The following is a 17,993-nucleotide window of genomic DNA, read 5'->3' on the forward strand; positions in this document are numbered from 1 at the left end:
CCTCCCCCTTCTCGGAAACCCGGCCCCCTCACCCTTCGCCCACCCCGGAGCCGCCGTAATGGACAGTTTGGGATCTGGAATTCTCTTGGATCCCATCACTGGTACCAGGCTAGCGGGACCCAGCGGAGCCCGGTTTTGGCGTCAAAGGCAGAGGGGGCGGTCAAGATGGGGGGGCGGAATCCGCTCCCTTCACCTAGTAAGGAGGCGGGGCGGAGAGGAGACGGACCGGGGGGCGGTGGCGGGGCAGTCACGTGGGGCGTGGCGCGCACGCTGTGCGCGCGGCGCCTGACCAGTCACCCCGCCCCCTCTTCCTGTGGGGCGGGGAGTTCGGGGGGAGGGGCGTCAAGATGGCGGCGGGGAGGTAGGCAGAGCCGGACGCCGCTTCTGCCGCCGCCGCCGCCGCCGCCTCCGCTCCTGTCGCCTCCGGCTCCTCACACGCTCACGAACCGGGAGAAGGTGTTCTTTCGTCGGGCCCGGCGGGGAAAGTAAGTCCTTCCCTCAGTCCGCTGCTCCCTTCACGCTCGTTCTCCCGGACAGCCTCCCACTCCCACCGCGGCTCCTCGGGGTCCGTGTGGGGCCGGCTGGGGGGGGGGAGGGAAGGGAAGGCGGCCACTTCGCTGCTGCCCGCGCCTCGTTCTCTCGCTGCGCGGTGGCTTTCTGCCGGTCGCCCGGTGGATTCCGGCGTTCTCCGCCTGGCATCGCCGGCCCTGCAGGCGTCCCGCCGTCCTGAGCCGGTAGCAGCTCCGAGGCCGGCCAGCCCGGCCCTTCGCACGCCGCCTCCCCCGGGGGGATCGCCTCCCTCGCCTCTTCTCCTCCTGTGGCGTCCGGGCGGGCAGCGAAAGTGAAGGCGAGACCTTCAAGAGAGTCCCGCCGGCCCGCTGCTCCCCGGTTCCGGGAGCGGGAGGAGGCACCGGGACGCCCGGTCTGACCTCGGTCCGGGAAGGCGACTGGGGTGCGTGGGACACGTGGGGGGACATCGTCACACCTTGCCGTGCCGGGCTTAGCTTTCCCTGGAGTGAGGGAGTGCACCTTCATACTCTGGACTCATTTCATGCTGAGGGCGATGGCGGTTGGGCATCTGCTCACCCTTGCAGTGTTGGGTCTGGTGAGCACCCGAGTTCCTCAGAGCCTTGTCTACTGGTGTTTTCCTGGGAGTGCCGTGGGATGGGCTCCAGCACTCTGAAGCCTTGGAGTGATTGTTGCTTTCCTGACCCCGGCATCCAGCTCCTCCCCTTTCTATTCCGGCTTTGTGCTTCTGTTTGGTTAATGTTTGCGGACCACTAAGTTGGTGCTGCCATATAAAAAGCTCTTTTTATGTGCTTGTTCCCGTTTACTGTGGGAGGCTTTTGTTTGGGGGAGTCGCTGGTTGAGAATCGTGCGAGCGCGGGGCGGGGGGAACTGGAGATAAAATGAGAGCCCAAGAAAGCATCGTTTTTTATCCATTGAATTGCCCAGCCAATTGTAGCCGCACCCGGAAGTTTGTGTTGAACACGTGTTGAGGGAAGGTTAAAAACGGGCCCCTTTTGACCTTTAAACTTCCGATTGTTCGAAGTGTATGTTGAGTAAAATGTTCATAGTCTCCGGACTTAAAGGATTAAAGGTGGAAGGCTTGTAAACAATCTCCCCAGAGGGTCCATCCAACTGTCAAACCCAAAGTGCCCTAGGTCAGTCAGTTTATTTAGCATTTGCATATAGTTCTGCCCGTTTACAATCCCAGTGTCAGTGTTGATTTTCATAAGCATTGGAAAAAGAAAGAATCATTTACACAGAATTTCTGGAATGAAATGGCATTTACAGAGGTGACTTCAGAGGGACAATTTTGATAGCACAGGAACGTTAATTTCCATTTTTCTGAAGTTTTTTTTTTCCAGGCATTCCCTGATGGGAGAAGGCTTCTTCTGGTTTCTGCTTGCAGTTTAACTTCATTCAGTGCAAATCTCTTCTGAATTTTAAGTCCATCTTCACTTTAATGTTGAAAAAGAGAGCCTAATATTTATTGGTTTGAATGTGATGTGTTTGCAGTTTTGTATGTCTTCATTTTTTTTGAAGTGTGGTCAGTGTGGGCCGGATGCACTGAGGAGGCAGAGGCAGGTGGATCTTCCTGAGATAGAGTCCGACAGCCAGGGCTACACAGAGAAAGTGTGTCTCCAAAACCCAAACAAAAAAGGCTGTGTGGAGACTATTGATTCTGTGCTTTTTATTTTTTACTGTTTTATTTTTGAGATTGTGTTGTATAATTTCACTGTATAGGCAGTCTGACTTTCAAGACTCAAGATCTTCTTGTCATAGCCCTCCTGATGGTGGGATTACAGGCCTGCACTGTCATCATGTCCAGTCTTTTCTGTGCTTTAGAAAGATGCTTCAAAGACCTCAGCTGTGTGTAGATGTGGTTTTGGTGCTTTTCAGTGTTTTAAGTTGAATTTTGAGTTGTCTTGCCACTTGCCAACGGCAAGAATACACAGGTCTGGACTTACCAAGTAGTCTCTCGTGAGATACGGTAGGCTCCAAAGTATTCTTGCTTAAATTTAAAGTTCATCTAAAGAGGCCAATGAGATGGCATAGCTGGTTGAGACACTTGCTTCTAAGTCTGACAACCTAAGTTTGATACCTGGAATTCACGGGGTGGAAGGAGAGAACAAGCTATCCCTTGACTTCCACACATGGGAGTCATACCACTGTGTGCCACTTCTAGTGACCCATACCATAGTGATAATAATAACAACAATAAAATGAATGTAATACTGTTATTACTGTTTTTGAGACAGGGTTTCACTATGTAGCTATGGCTGTCATAGAACTCACTGAGAGGAGTAGGTTGGCCTCGAACTCATAGATTTGCTTGCCTCTCCCTTGCCTCTCAAGCACTGGGATTAAAGGCCTGCACCACTGCTGCCCAGCATGTGGAGGGGTTCTTGAAGAGCAGGAAGTCCTAAGAATATAAGGTGTTTCAAAACAGATAAACTTATTCGGGTATAACAAGTAAATTAGAAAACTTTTTAGATGTTTTGTTACATCCTACAGTAAGAAATGTTCCTGACCTAATGGTAGTGAATAAAACAACAAAGTCTCCCGAAATGTTTGCCCTTACCACCTATGTGTTTTGGATTGGTTTTCCATTTTATGCTGAAATACTCAATTATGTTGACCATCCTACTGTAAACTACTTTGACAGTGAGTCCTGTTATACTACAGGTGGAAAACATTGATGTAGCAGTCCTTTGGTATCTAAATGTGATTGGTTCAAGACACAGGAAAATAGCAAAAGTTTGCAGGAGCTTAAGTCCCTTATGTAATAATGTCACATTTGCATGTAATGTAGATCCTTCCTCAGTTCATCTCCAGATTGTTTACAATACTTAATAGTTATATGTGCTGTTTGAGGAGATACTGGCACTGATTGCCCAAGGAACAGTCTACAGGTTCATGCAGTACTCATATCTTCTGCCGAAACTTTATTTATTATTTATTTTTTTTGAGACAAGGACTCGCTATGTAGCCCTGCCTGGCCTGGAAGTTCCTATGTAGACCAGCTGGCCTCAGTGCTGGGTTTATATGTGTGGGAATCACACAACACCTTCCCCGTTGAACTTCGGAATGTGGAGCCTGTGGATATAGAGGCCACCTATTGGGGTGAGAAGGGCAGGAAGTTTGGAATTTGTCTCCTAGGTGAAGTCCAAGCTTGTGTACTTGTTACCTTGTTATAGTCTTACTCTCTTTTGGTTTTAGCTCCTGCTTTGTGACAGAGGGGATATTCTTGGGTTATGCTGAGGGTGAAAAGAAAAGCCTAATCATAGAAGTATTAAAGGTGCCAGAGTGAGTGGCTGTAATCCTTGCACTGGGGGGTGGTGGGTGTGTGTAGTCAGGATTGGGAATTCAAGGTCGCCCTGGGATACTTGATACCTTGCTTCAGAAACCTTAACCAAAAAGAGGTATCCATCAACTGAATTTGTGGTATTGGTGATAAGGTTTTTGCTTTCTCTTTTTTGGATTTTTAAATTTTATTTTTTGAAACAGGTCTTTCTACATAGCTCTGGCTTTCTTAGAACTCACTCTGTAGACTGGGTTGGCTTCCAACTGGGAGATCTACCTGCCTCTGCCTCCTAAGTGCTGGAGCTAAAGGTGTCTGTGTGCATATGTGTGTGTATTTTTGTTTTGTTTCGTTTTGTTTTCAAGACAGGGTTTTTCTGTGTGTAGCTCTGGCTGTCCCAGAACGCCTTTGTAGACCAGTCTGGACTCAAACTAACAGAGATCCACCCCTGCCTCTGAGCGCTGAGGCCTTGGATCCATCACACCTGGCTCCTTCAAATTCTTAAACTGAGTGCAAGTCTTCAGTCTATTCTGATGAGATGAAGCTGTCTTGTTTTTGTTGTTTTTCAAGACAGGGTTTCTGTATAGTCCTGGTTGACCTGGAATTTGCTCTATAGGTTGATCAGACTAGCATGGTACTTAGAGATTTGCCTGTCTCTGCCTGCAGAGTACTGATATTAAAGGCAGAGTGCTGCCAGGCCAAGCTGAGTCTTGAAGTAGTATGTTTTTGTGTGTGTGTCTGTGATTTGAACTTAGGAACTTAGGCCATGCCCAGCTTTCTTTGTAATTTTTAGTTTGAAAGAGGCTTTTACTAAATCAGCCTGTTGTTTGTTTTTTCACGTAGTCCTGGCTGATCTATGGAACTTGTAGACCATGGTGGTCTTGAACTCAGAAACCCACCTGCTTCTGCCTCTTTGAGTGTTGAGACTAAAGGCATTCACCACCATGGCAGTCCTGTGTTCATTCAGCCAAAGATACTCACTAAAGGATAGTCTTTATGCACATTTGCAAATGACTACCAGTTGTCTTCAGATCTAATTAGCTGCACAAACTAGATGTGAAAAGCTGGTTAAAATTTTTATTTTATTTTGGGTGTATGTATGTATGTATGTCACATGCGTGCTTGCTGCCCCAAGAGGCCAGAAGGTGTTAGGTCTCCTGGAGCTGGACTTACAGGGTGGTTGTGCCATGTGGGTGCTGGTAACCAACCAACAGGAAGAGCAGTGAGTGCTTTTTTTTTTTTAAAGACCTTTTTTTAAAAACTTTTATTAATTACACTTTATTCACTTTGTATGAGTGCTTTTTTATTATTATTATTTTATTTTATGTGTATTGCTGCTTTACCTGCATGTATGTCTATGGGTATCAGATCTTGGAGTTACAGACAGTTGTGAGCTGTCATGTGGGTGCTGGGAATTGAACCCAGATCCTGGAAGAGCAGTTTGTGCTCTTAACCGCTGGGCCATCTCTCCAGCCCTGCAGTGAGTGCTCTTAACCACTCAGTCATCTCTCCAGCCTCTTTTTTTTTCTTTATTCTTTTTTTTAGATTTATTTACCTTTTATGTATATCTGCATGTACACCTGCATGCCAGAAGGGGTCATCGGATCACATTATAGATGGTTGTGAGCTACCGTGTGGTTTCTGGGAATTGAATTCATGACCTCTGGAAGAGCAGTGCCTTTAACCATCAAGCTGTCTCTCCAGCCCTCTCTCTGCAGTCTCTTATAGAGCTTTTAAAAATGAACTACTGGATTGATTTCTGTCATTAAAAGTTTGTATTCTGGGAAGTTCAGTGGAGTAGTAGTTATGTAAAAGAAAAGGATCTTTTTGTATTCTGAGGTTTAGCAAAATATTAGTTAAGGGCTAGGGAAATGTGCTTGGTACAAAAGCTTAACAATCTGAAATTGATTCCGCTGAAAAGGTAACAGCTGATTCTACAAAGTTGTCTTTTACTTCCACATGTCTCTCCCATCACACATACAGTTTTTGTTTGTTTGTTTGTTTGTTTGTTTTGAGACAGGGTTTCTGTGTATAGTCTTGGCTGTCCTGGAACTCCCTCTGTAGACCAGGCTGGCCTTGAACTCATTGAGATCCACGTGCTTCTGCTTCCAGAACGCTGGGATTAAAGGTGTTCGTCACCATCGCCTGACTATATCTTCCATTTTTGTTCTGTTTTGTTTTGTTTTTTGTTTTTAATTTTTTAAGGCAGGGTGCTTGGCTAGCCTGGAACTCAGAGATTGATCTGCTTCTACATACCAAGTGCTAGTATGGTGGCATGCACCACCATGCCTGGCCATTAACAGAAAAATTTGAGACCTCCGGCCCAAGTGTCATAACCTTATGTGGGAGAATTTTGACTTTAAGGCCAACCTAGGCTAATGTAGTGAGACTGTCAAAAAGCCAGCTACAAATATACAGTCTTAGGTGTTCTTTCTCTCCTTCCCTTCTTCCCTCCCTCCCTCTCCCCTTCTCTCACCCTCTCTCTCTCTTCCCATTTCCCTGTCTTCCTCTCCGTCACTACTCACTCATACTCAACACAACAGGTAACAGCTGAAAAGCTGTTACCTTTTCAGCGGAATCAATTTCAGATTGTTAAGCTTCCTAGAAAATAGTTGAAGAAATGGAGTCAAGGTTTTTTACTTGGCTGTATTACAGCACTAGTAGGTGATGTGTCCTGTTCTTTCTGACCCTGGCTCCTCTGCTGCTGCCCTGTGCTCTTGCTTTACAGATGTCCTTGTGTCTGTTCAGAGCCATGAAGAGCTCTAGATCTCTGCTATCTTGTCCCTGTTGATAATGGTCAGCATTGGTGTTAAGTGGGTGCTGTACCTTTTCTATGTAGTTCTGGCTGTTCTGGAACTCACACTGTAGACCAGGCTGGCCTTGAACTCAGAGATCTACCTGCTTCTAGCTCCTGGGTGTTGGGATTAAAGAAAGGCGTGTTTCACCACTGCAAAAGTGGAACTTTTGATGTCCATTTGCAGTTGACAGTTCTGTGGTAATTGTTGGTAGGTAGCTGCATGGCAGATGTCCCCTGAATTGAAGTATAAACACCTTGGTAGGCAGTGTCAGTTCCCTACAAGCAACAGTGTTTTGGATTTATACTGTGGAAATGTTGGAATTAAGCTGCTTTCATAAAACCAGGAGCTTGGCCAGGGCAACTTTTAAGGGCTGTATATAGCATTGAAGTTCTGAGAGTCTGTTTCATATGGGAATATGATTAAATACTAAGAGTTGCTTAATGCAGCTAGAGAAGGGGATAAGTGCTCTGTCATCTTCTCTTGCTTTCTGCAAAAGAGAAGAAGTAGAAAATGTGTTCCTGGCTGCCTGGAAAGCTCTAGATGATCCTCCATATGAGAAAGGTATATCGACCATTCAAATCATAAACTGAGTTTCTAGTGAGGTTAGGCGTTTCACATATTCCTTCCTGTTTTGCTGTTCATCAGTACCAGGTCATATATACATATGCTAGGCATCATCTCTGAACTTTGTCATCACTCAGACCCACTTAAATTAACCAGTAGAAGTTGTATGTATGTATATCTCTATCTATCTATCTATCTATCTATCAATCATCTCTTTCCTTCCTTTTTTGGTCTTTTGTTTTATTTTGAGGGGGATGGGTTTCAAGACAGGGTTTTTTTTTTCTGAGTAGCTTTTGGCTGTCTTGGAACTTACTCTGTAGGCCATGCTGGCCTTGAACTCAGAGGCCTGCTTCTGCCTCCCAAGTGATGGGTTGTGTTTTTTTTATAATAATTTTTTTATTATTATTTCATGTACATTTGTGCTTTGACTGAATATATGTCTCTGTGAGAGTGGAACAGGAGTGACAGACAGTTGTGAGCTGCCATGTGGGTGCTGGTGATTGAACCTGGGTCCTTTGAAAGAGCAGACAGTGCTCTTAACCACTGAGCCATCTCTCCAGCCCCCCAAGTGCTGGGTTTAAAAGAGTGCACCACCCTTGCTCCGCTCCAGTGTGTGATTTTGATGGCTAAAGCACTGATACCCCTTACCCCTAATGTGCATGTTGAGATGATCACTGATTGTGTGCTTTGTAGATCTGGGAATTTGTTTATTTTTTATTGTTATATTTTATTTTTATTGTTGTTTTCTATTTTTATTTTTATTGTGTGACTAGCAAAACATTCTTGTAATGTTTTGGACTTGCCTGGCTAAGAAAACATTTAAAAAGCTCAGTGAGGCTGGGTGTGGTAGTCCAGGCCTTTAATCCTAACACCATATGGGTGCAGAGAACAACAAGAGCAACAGGTTCCCTTAACCTCTGGGCCATCTCTCAGGTTCGAGTTCCTTCTTATTTTGAACCAGGTCTGGCTGTGCAGCCTATTTTGGCCTGCTCTCCAACCACCCCACCCCCCCCTTTTACAAAAAAAAAAAAAGCTCAGCTTCTCATTAAATTGGAATCCTTTCTTCTTTCCATTTTAGACTGAGTGTCTAGCATTGACTCCAAGGCAGAGTGTTAAAATTTGGTGTCAATTTCTATCTTCTGGCTGGAAAGAACACCCATGGGCCTTGGGAATTTGCACTGTCTGGACTCTAATTTGGATCACTTTTTCTATGTAAACATGGAGTAATGTAAACTTGAGCTCTAACTTTCAGGTTACATCACCTGCTGCCCAGCCTGCTGTGAGCTTGGATGGTATGGTGTGTGAAAAGCCTGACTCTGGCGAGTTGGGGCATTACCACTAACTTTCCTTAACCTTTCTTCATTTCTGTTCAAAATGGTTTTATATCTCAGACTTTTTCCTTTTCTTTGAAATTGTTCATAGAAAACCTTGTTGATCTGTCCTTTGTCCTTTCTACTTGTTTCTGCTTTCAATTCAGTCAGGATAATCCACCTGATGTTCCTGTTAGAGCTCCATTGAATGATGCACAGATTATGTGACATGGGCAGGTGGAGGGTTTCTCTGCTTACTGTCCTCTTTGAAGAGTTGAAGCATGCTAAGTTGTGACTTTGGCTCTTTGCTAACCTTCTTTGTGGGCTGTCATACTTGCATTGTTCCATCACACAGCTGAGGTATATATAGAACACAAATTTGTTTCCTGGGGAAAACTACTCACAATTAAGTATTGAATTTAGAAAAAATTTAATTGGAGATGTTTAAATTTTTAAAAATTAATTTTGTGTATAGGTGTTTTACCCAAATGTATGTGTGCACTACGTCGGCGCATTGCTCCAGGAAGCCAGAAGAGGGTGTTGATCACCTGTAATTGGAGATGTAGATAGACAGTGGTGAGCAATGATGGGTGTTGGGAATTGAACCTAGGCCCTTTAGAAGAACAGCAAGTGCTCTTAACCCTTGAGCCATGTTTCTAGCCCCTGGGTGTTAATTTTAAACCTATAGAGTTTTTGTTAAATACCTTGGAACACATTCATCCTCTTCCCAGCCACTGCAGTTCCAAGGCCTGTTGCAGTGAAAGTCTTCCTGCGTCAGCTCTGCTCCAGTTCCTCTCAGTTTGCTTTCACACTGCTGTCAGAAACTAATGTGCCAGGCTTTCCTGTGTCTGAAAACCCTGTAGTGGCCTGTGTCACCCTAGAAGGGTGAATGAGACCATAGATCATAACCCACTCACCTGTGGGTCCCTGGTGAGTGAACTTGGAGTGCATTGGAATACATTATTTAGAAGACACTTGTCTTCCTGATTATTTCTCCCTGTCCTCAGTGCTGTCATCTACCTAGGAACCTGTGTACAGTTCACTTTTCCCTCTTTGATCTGGTAGTGTGTTTATTCATTTGTAGTTCTGGCTGTCCTGGAGCCTATTTTGTAGACCAGTCTGGCCTCAGACTCACAGAGACCAGCCTGCCTCTGCCTCCTGAGTGCTGGGACTAAAGGCATGCGCCACTGTGGCCAGCTTCATAGTGTTTTAGAGATACACTTTTGATTTGATCTTAGTCAGAAGGCCAAGGAGTAAAAGATACTCTTACTCTGAATGCTGTGCTTCTGTGTCCTTTCATTTTAGTGTGAGATGTCTGGGATCAAAGATTCTCTTCTATTCTTTTTCTTACATGTGTCAGGTTCTTCAGAAGTACTGAATGAGCAGCTCTGGTAGAAAATGTTTAATTGTTTGTGTTTAGAAGAGAGTTGTTAATATTTTTCACTTTGTTCTAAAGATGGTGGAACCAGGGCAAGATTTACTGCTTGCTGCCTTGAGCGAGAGTGGGATTAGTCCAAATGACCTCTTTGATGTTGATGGTGGAGATGCTGGGCTTGCAACCCCTACTCCCCCTTCAGTTCAACAGGTAACAGTTTTCCAAATCCTCTAGAATTACTTCTTAATTTGTAATTTCCATTGTTATTTATTAAATAACAGTAGCAATTTTTTCCTGTTTGTGCTGTTTGGGATTGAACCCAGGGATTTGAGCATGGTAGGCAAGCACTTTACTGCTGATGTGTAGCCTCACCTTTCTAATTTACATTTCAGAAAGATATTTTTGCCAGGGGAGGTGGTGCATACCTTTAATCTTAGCTCTTGGGAAGCAGAGGCAGGTGGTGAATCTCTGAGTTCGAGGACAGCCTGGTCTATGGAACAAGTTCTAGGACCACCTTAGTTACACAGAGAAACCCAGTCTCCAGAAACAAACATATATGTGTGTATACATACATACATATATATATATACATACACATACATATATATATACGTATATATACACACACGTATACACACACGTGTATATATGCATATGTGTGTGTATATATAATATACACATTAATTTTTTTAACCTGTTTTTTTTTTAATTAATGAGGTAGTATTATTGGCATCAAAATCAAGACAATTACTTTTCCTGTTGCTTAACATTCATAATTCATATGGGAAGAGCATTAATTTCTTTTACAGTTCTCTTTGGTCTTTATTGGGACCTTTTAATAAAAAGACTTCTGTTTACATTTGCTAAAAGCAAAAGTAAAATTCTGATATTAGTGTAGTTTTTGTGGAGATTTTGCGCTGGCCAAGATTAGTCTCTTTACAGATGTAGTGATTGCACAGCCTGATAGCAAAATTCGAGTTTGGTGTGTATAACACTGGAGTCTGAGCAAGAAGGATCCTGTAGTCTGTGCACGAATGCTGCCACTGAAATAGAACCCAGCTCTACAGTTTTGTTTTTATTTAAGAAAATAAATGCAACTCTTGTTCTTGAAACTGAATTCACTGCTGTCTGCCCTTTCTCAGTATTTTTGTTTGTTTGTTTTGTTTCGCAGTCAATGCCACTTAGTGCATTAGAACTAGGTTTGGAGACAGAAGCAGCAGTTCCTGTTAAACAAGAACCAGAGACGATGTCTACGCCTGCACTGTTAAATGTGAGGGTAAGCGTTCCGCGGATTTGGTATTATTCTAAAATGGTTTACGGTGGTAGCAAAGATATAACTATTTCAAATAAGATACTTAGCCCTGGCTAGCCTTGATCTCACAATATAGCAGAGGAGACTGGTGCATTGTGATCATAAAAAAACTTCAAAGTTCAGTGTACTCCTTTAATCCCAGCACTTGGTAGGCAGAAGTGGGTGGATCCCTGTGAGTTCAAGGCCAGCCTGGTCTACAAAGCAAGGAGTCCAGGACAGCTAAGGCTACACAGAGAAACCCTGTCTCAGACAAACAAACAAAAACAAACAAAAAACTTTAAAAAAATAGGTGAAATGAAGATTGAATGTATATGTCACTATTATCAGTGTTTGGTGCATTGGCTTTTCTTGGTTGTGTTTTGTTTTGTTTTGTTTTTTTTCCAGACAGGGTTTCTCTGTGTGGCCTTGGTTGTCCTGGACTCTGCCTTCCTGAGTGTTGGATTACAGGCATGCACCACCACGCCTGGCTGCTTTTGTCGATTGTTATGCTGTAACCTTTATGTGATTAGTTGTGCTTTACGTGCAGAGTTCTTTTGATCTTACCTTAAATATAGCCAAGTAGCTGCAGAATCAAATCGATATAGAATTAATTGGTCTAACCGGTTAAAATTTGTCAGTTTATATTGTATTTTAAAAGTGGTAAAGAGCAGTCTAGAATAATTATTTTTGAAAAAGCAAAGGGGCTCGGGATCTCGCTTAAGTAGTGGTAGAGGATTAGCCTGGCAGGCGCCAGACCCTGAGATGACCACAGCACCATAAGAACACATACATCAAGTGACATGCAGAAATATGCAGGGACCTTAAAGCCACAGACGAGGCATTTTCAAATTGGCTTTATTTTTATTTCATTTTCTTATTTTTTTGAGGTAGGGTCTCATATAGTCTATGCTAGTCTTGAGCTCAACTTCTGTTCCTTCCATGTTTCCTTGCCATGTGTGCCTCTCATAGTCCTGCTGCTGTGCTCAGCTTTGTTTTTTTCTTTGCTCCTCTCTGTTTTCTTTTCACTTCACCTCTTCCCTAACAACACTCATTGTGTATGGCTTTGTCTAAGACTGTTTATAGTGAGCACCTTGTTACCAGTATTTGGACTTTACCTCACTCTTTGTCTTTATAGGTTCTAAAGTTTAGTGTAATCTGTATGATAACAGGCAGCATTGGACAGGATCAGTGTTTGAGATGGGCCAGTCAAATGAAAAGATGCTTGTTGCTATACCTCAAGACCCAAGTTTAACTCCTGGGAGCCATGTGCTAGGAGAAAACTGAGTTTTTCAGGTTGTTCTCTGACTTCCACATGTTTGCCTTCTCAGTGAAATCAATTTGTGGGAAAAAAAAGCTTTTTTGTTTGTTTGTTTTAAATTAAAAAGTGCAATGTTAAACACGACTTCAAAGGGCTTGAGTGATAGATAACTTGGCAGTTAAGAGCTATTGCTCCCTATCAGCGGACTGGGGGAGGGGCATGGGAGGAGAAGAGGGAGGGAGAGTGGGCTTGGGAGGAGGCTACAGGTGGGATACAAAGTGAATAAACTAATTAATAGAAATAAAATTAAATTATTGCTATTTTAATTTTATTTATAAAATAAAATTAAATTAAAATTATTGCTATTGTAGAGTGTCCATATTGGGCAGCTGACATGTGTCTGTAACTCCAGCTCACCTGGTGCCTCTAGTTGCCACAGGCACCTGCACATACCCCTAGCTTTACAGATTAAAAGAAAAAAAATTACATTTGTCGCGCCTTTTTTTAAAAGTCTACTTCATTTGGGGTGTTTAGGTCTCAACCTCCCTTCCAACCTCCTAGTTCTACATAGGAGAGAGGTTAGTGGGGAGAGGGGTTGTGGACCCCTTTACTTCTCCCCGGTGTTTAGGGTCATGGGTTCTTTTAGGGCTATCCCAGTCTCCACTAACAGCAGACACAGCCAGCAGTCTTCAAGCTGCTGCCCCCCGAAGTATTTCTGCAATTGCTACACTTGTCCATCTCTCTGGTCTCTAAACTGCTACAGGTCACAAGCCAAAATGCACGCCACACCTTCTCTTTCTGGCTCTCAGTTTATATCTCCCAGAGTCCTAAACCACGTCCCTTTCCTTGCTGCACAAGGTAGGAAGTTAATCAGCTGGCAAAAGCCAGGCTCTGCAGGAGGTAGTTAACAGCAGTGGACAAACTGTAGCCCAACGAATATCCCATGTTTGGGATTAAAACAAAAGCATAATTATGTAACATAACTGAGTTTAGTTGTTGTTTCTTTTTGAGACAGGGTTTCTCTGGATAGCCTTGGCTGTCCTGGGACTTGCTTTGTAGACCAGGCTAGTATCAGACTTGGAGATCTGTCTACTTCTGCCTCCTAAGTGTTGGGGTTAAAGGCATACTCTACCACTGTCTGGCAACAATAGAGATATTAAAAAAAAATAGACTCAATAAAACCTAGGTCTTGGAGATGAGGGAGGGAGGGAGGGAGGGACTGGGAGGGAATGAGGGATCGGGACACGGCTGGGATACAGAGTTAATAAAATGTAACTGATAAAAAAAAAATAAAATAAAAAAAAAACAAAAAAAAAAACCCTAGGTCTTCACTGACTTACATGATTTGCTTAGAGTTGTCTGTCTAGTTGGTGGTGTTGATCTTATAATTTTTTCCTGTTAGTAGGTCTATTAGAATTTGTAAATCACAGCTGGTTTAGGATAGCTTCCCTTTATAATTTATATCCTTGACAGTTGTATAAAATGTCAAATTACAGCTGAGCACTGGTGATGTATGCCTTTAATCTCAGCACTTGGGCAGGGAGAATCTCTGGTGATGTATGCCTTTAATCTTAGCACTTGGGCAGGGGGAATCTCAAGAGTTTGAGGAGAACCTGGTCTACCAAGTGAGTTCCAAGACAGCCAGGGCTACACAAAGAAACCCTGTCACAAAAAAAAAAAAAAAAAAAAAAAAAAAAAAGAAAGAAAGATTGCTACTATATCCTTTTCTGAATTTTTTTAACCTGATAATTTATAACTAATTGTTAAATTAGGAATAAAGTACCATTACTTAAGCAAGAATGGAATAAAGTTTAAATTGTGTATGTTGACTCTGGACTTGTACAGGTACCTGTAGGCCTGTCATCAGAGAAGAACCTTCAGTGTCCATTCTCACTTGTTGGCTACAGGATATCTCTGCCTCCCATTTCACTGTGGGAGCATTAGGATTGCAGATGTGTCCTGGCTGCCTGATTTATATGCCTTCTGGATTCTGGGGTTCAAGGTTTTCCTGCCTGCACAACAGTCAGCTTTCCCTTTGGAGCCCACTCTCTGGTCTCTAGTTTTAGATTTCTAAATGGTTTAGTGTGTGTGTGTGTGTGTGTGTGTGTGTGTGTGTGTGTGTGTGTGTTGGGTTGGTTGGTTTTTCAAGAGAGGGTTTTTTCTGTGTAGCCTTGGCCTTCCTGGCCTTGACAATCTACCTGCTTCTGCCTACCTGGGCACTGGGATTAAAGGCATGGGCCACCATGCCCAGCCCTAATGTGTTCATTGATTCAGACTGTTCAAGTCTTAATCAATGAGTGTGTGAAGTATTGTTTTCTTCTCTAGCAGCACCCTCCATCCACGACAACGTTTGTGCTGAATCAGATAAATCAACTTCCAACATTGGGATCTACAATTGTAATGACTAAGACACCACCTGCAACAACAAATAGACAAACCATCACCTTAACAAAGTTCATCCAGACCACTGCGAACACACGCCCTTCTGTCTCAGCACCGGTAGTGCGGAACGCCATACCCCCTGCTCCTTCAAAGGACCAGGTTCAGTTGAAGGATTTACTTAAAAATAATAGTTTAAACGAACTCATGAAATTGAAGCCTCCTGCTAACATTGCTCAGCCAGTTGCAACTGCAGCTAGTAAGTCCATTTTCATCTGTTTTAACCTTGTTTTTCCCTAGCTATTGTATTTCCCTACCACAAGTGGTATTGGGTATTTTGGTTAATATTTATTTTCTGTATGTTTGTAAGTGCCTGAGTATATTCTGTGTACCATGTGCATGAAGGTACCCATGGAGGCCATAAGAGGGCATCAGATTCTGCTGGAACTGGAGTTAGCTTCTTTACTCTTCCTTTTCTTCTTTTTCTTCTTTTTCCCCTTCTTTTCTTTTTTTAGTGGATAGGGTTTGAAGACAGGGTTTCTCTGTGTAGTCCTGGTTGACTTTGAACTCACTGTGTAGACCAGGCTAGCCCTCGATCAGAGAATCACCTGCCTCTGCCTCCTGAGTTACGGGATTAAAGGCATGTACCACAACTGCCTGGCTTATAGTTTTTGAAGCATTTTTTGTTGCTCATTTAGTAAATACCTAATGGGTGTATTTTGACAGCTCCTTTCTGGACTTTGAGGTGTTGCTGGGGAAGAAACTTGAAGTTGGTGTTCTTAGGAGCTTAGTGTTGGACTGCAGAGAGGCAGACTGTGTGTTGGGTATGTGTGCATGCCTGCCTTTGTCTGCCGAGTCTACCAGCTCGTGCCTCCACCACCCAAGAGGGAAGGCCAAGTTTCCACTCCTGTCTTTGGACTCATCAGATAGGCTAGCCAGTGAGTCCCAGGGAATTCTCCTGTCACTACCATACCCAGCTTTTTTTTCTTTCCTTTTTTTAATTTTTAAGGATTTATTTTTATTCTAATGTTCATTGGTGTTTTACCTGCATTTATATATGTGTGAGAGTATCAGATCCCTTGAAACTTCAGTCACAAGACAGTTGTGAGCTGCCATTTGAGTGCTGGGACTTGAGCTTGAGACTTCTGGAAGAGTAGCCAGTGCTCCTAGACACTGAGCCATCTCTCTAGCCACCACCCCCACTCCTCTTTTTTTGCTATTTGGAGACAGGGTTTCTCTTTGTACCCTTGGCTGCCCCTGGAACTTGCTCTGTAGACCAGGCTGGCCTCAAACTCAAGACATCCACTTTTCTTTCTTCTTTTTTTTCTAGGGTCTTTCCAGCCCTAGGCTGGAAATTTATACATTAAAAAAAAGTTGGCTGTGATGGGATGAATAGCAACGTTCTTCCAATACATGGAGTGGATAATCGTTTCTACAAAGAAATAGTCTCTGTTCTCACTTAGAAAATGAAATCGCTTTTATTTATCTGTAGGTGTGTGCATTCTCAGTGAGAGGACAGCCTGTAGTTGGCTATTGCCATTCACCATGTGGGCCAAGGGATCAAATTCTTAAGGCGTGAATTTAAGAGGCAAACACCTTTAGCAGATAAGCCATCTCCCAGCCCTCTCCTCTTTTCATTTTGGGCATAATTTCAGGGTGGCCTCTCAAACAGGGTTTTTGCTATTGTGTTTGAATATGAGAAGGTTCCCCAGGGTGACATGTTTAAACACCTGTGTGCTTCCTGGTGGTGCTGTACGGAAAGGTTATGGTATCTTTAGGAAGTGGAGCCTTCAGCATCACTTGGGGAGTGTTTTGAGATTTTGCAGCTTCGAACATTCCTGTTCTTCCTTCGTTTCTGGATGCCACCATGACTATAACTCCTCTGGAACCGTAAGCTTCTTCTTTTTATTTTTTTATTTTTTTCATTTTTAAATAATTTTATACATTCACTTGTATCCCAGCTGTAGCCCTCTCTCTCTTTCCCTCTTCCGCTCCCTCCCTCATCTCCTCCTCCCTGCCCCCTTCCGAGTCCACTGATAGGGGAGGTCCTCCTCTCTATCTATCTTGACTCTAGCTTATCAGGTATCTTCAGGATGGCTGCAATGTTCTTATCTGTGGCCTAGTAAGGCTGCTCCTACCTTGGGGGGGAGGGGAAGCTCAATGAGCCGTCATTGAGTTCATGTCAGAAACAATTCCTGTCCCCCTTACTAGGGAACCCACTTAGATACTGAGCTACCATGGGCTTTGTCTGAGCAGGGATTATAGGTTATATTCATGCATGGTCCTTGGTTGGAAAAACAGTCTCAGAGAAGACCCCTGTGCCCAGATATATTTGGATCTGTGGGCCTCCTGTCTGCGATAGGTCATACTAACGCCTCCTCCTTTCATATGATTCCCTGCACTCTGCCGAAGGCTTGGTTATGGGTCTCAGCATCTGCTTTGATACACTGCTAGGTAGTCTTTCAGGTGCCCTCTGTGGTAGGCTCCTGTCCTGTTACTTGTTTTCTCTTACTTCCAATGTTGATCCCTTTTGTCTTTCTATGTTGATCCCTTTTGTCTTTCTAGATGGGGATTGATCATTCTTATCCCTGGACCTCTTTCTTGTTTATCTTCTTTTTCTTTCTTTCTTTTTTTTTTTTTTTTAGATTTATTTATTTATTATTTATACAGTGTTCTGCCTGTGTATGTGCCTACAGGCCAGAAGAGGGCAACAGTTCTCATTATAGATGGTTATGAGCCACCATGTGGTTTTTGGGAGTTGAACTCAGGACCTGCGTAGGGAAGAACAGCCAGTGCTCTTAACCTCTGAGCCGTCTCTCCAGCCCCTTGTTATCTTCTTTAGGTGTACAGATTTTAGTATGTTTATCCTATCTTATAGGTCTAGTACCCACTTATAACTTATAAGTGAGTGTCTTTCTGCTCCCGGGATACCTCACTTAGGATGATTTTTTTCTAGCTCCTACCATTTGCCTGCAAAATTCATGATTTCCTTGTTTTTAATTGCTGAGTAGTATTCCATTGTGTAAAAGTACTCAAAATTTCTGTATCCATTCCTCTGTTGATGGACAAGACATCCACTTTTCAAAATCCTTTTTTTTTTCCTTTTTAATTATGTTCGTGAAATGTTTGCCTGTGTTTATGTCTGTACAGTGCTATTGTAGACCAGGAGAGGTCATCAGATCCTCTGGGAGTAGAGGGACAGATGGTGTG

At 43.4% G+C, this 17,993-nt stretch overlaps 1 protein-coding gene across 3 annotated transcripts in view; it reads left to right on the plus strand.

The window, feature by feature from the left end:
• The first annotated feature begins 289 nt into the window (after nucleotides 1–289).
• The window catches only part of Sbno1 (strawberry notch homolog 1), a 60,255-nt gene continuing 42,551 nt past the window's right edge, over nucleotides 290–17,993 (plus strand). The window contains exons 1-4 of one of the 3 annotated variants that reach the window (XM_060382348.1): nucleotides 290–485; nucleotides 9,937–10,065; nucleotides 11,027–11,131; nucleotides 14,730–15,042. In XM_060382348.1, coding sequence (XP_060238331.1) covers nucleotides 9,937–10,065; nucleotides 11,027–11,131; nucleotides 14,730–15,042 — 547 coding nt within the window. In that variant the 5' untranslated portion in view covers nucleotides 290–485. The remainder of the gene's footprint in view (nucleotides 486–9,936; nucleotides 10,066–11,026; nucleotides 11,132–14,729; nucleotides 15,043–17,993) is intronic. The other 2 variants (XM_021644193.2, XM_021644194.2) reach the window with 2 other exon arrangements.

The sequence above is a fragment of the Meriones unguiculatus genome, chromosome 4 (genome assembly GCF_030254825.1).
Source record: "Meriones unguiculatus strain TT.TT164.6M chromosome 4, Bangor_MerUng_6.1, whole genome shotgun sequence".
In the NCBI taxonomy this organism is placed as follows: Eukaryota; Metazoa; Chordata; class Mammalia; order Rodentia; family Muridae; genus Meriones; species Meriones unguiculatus.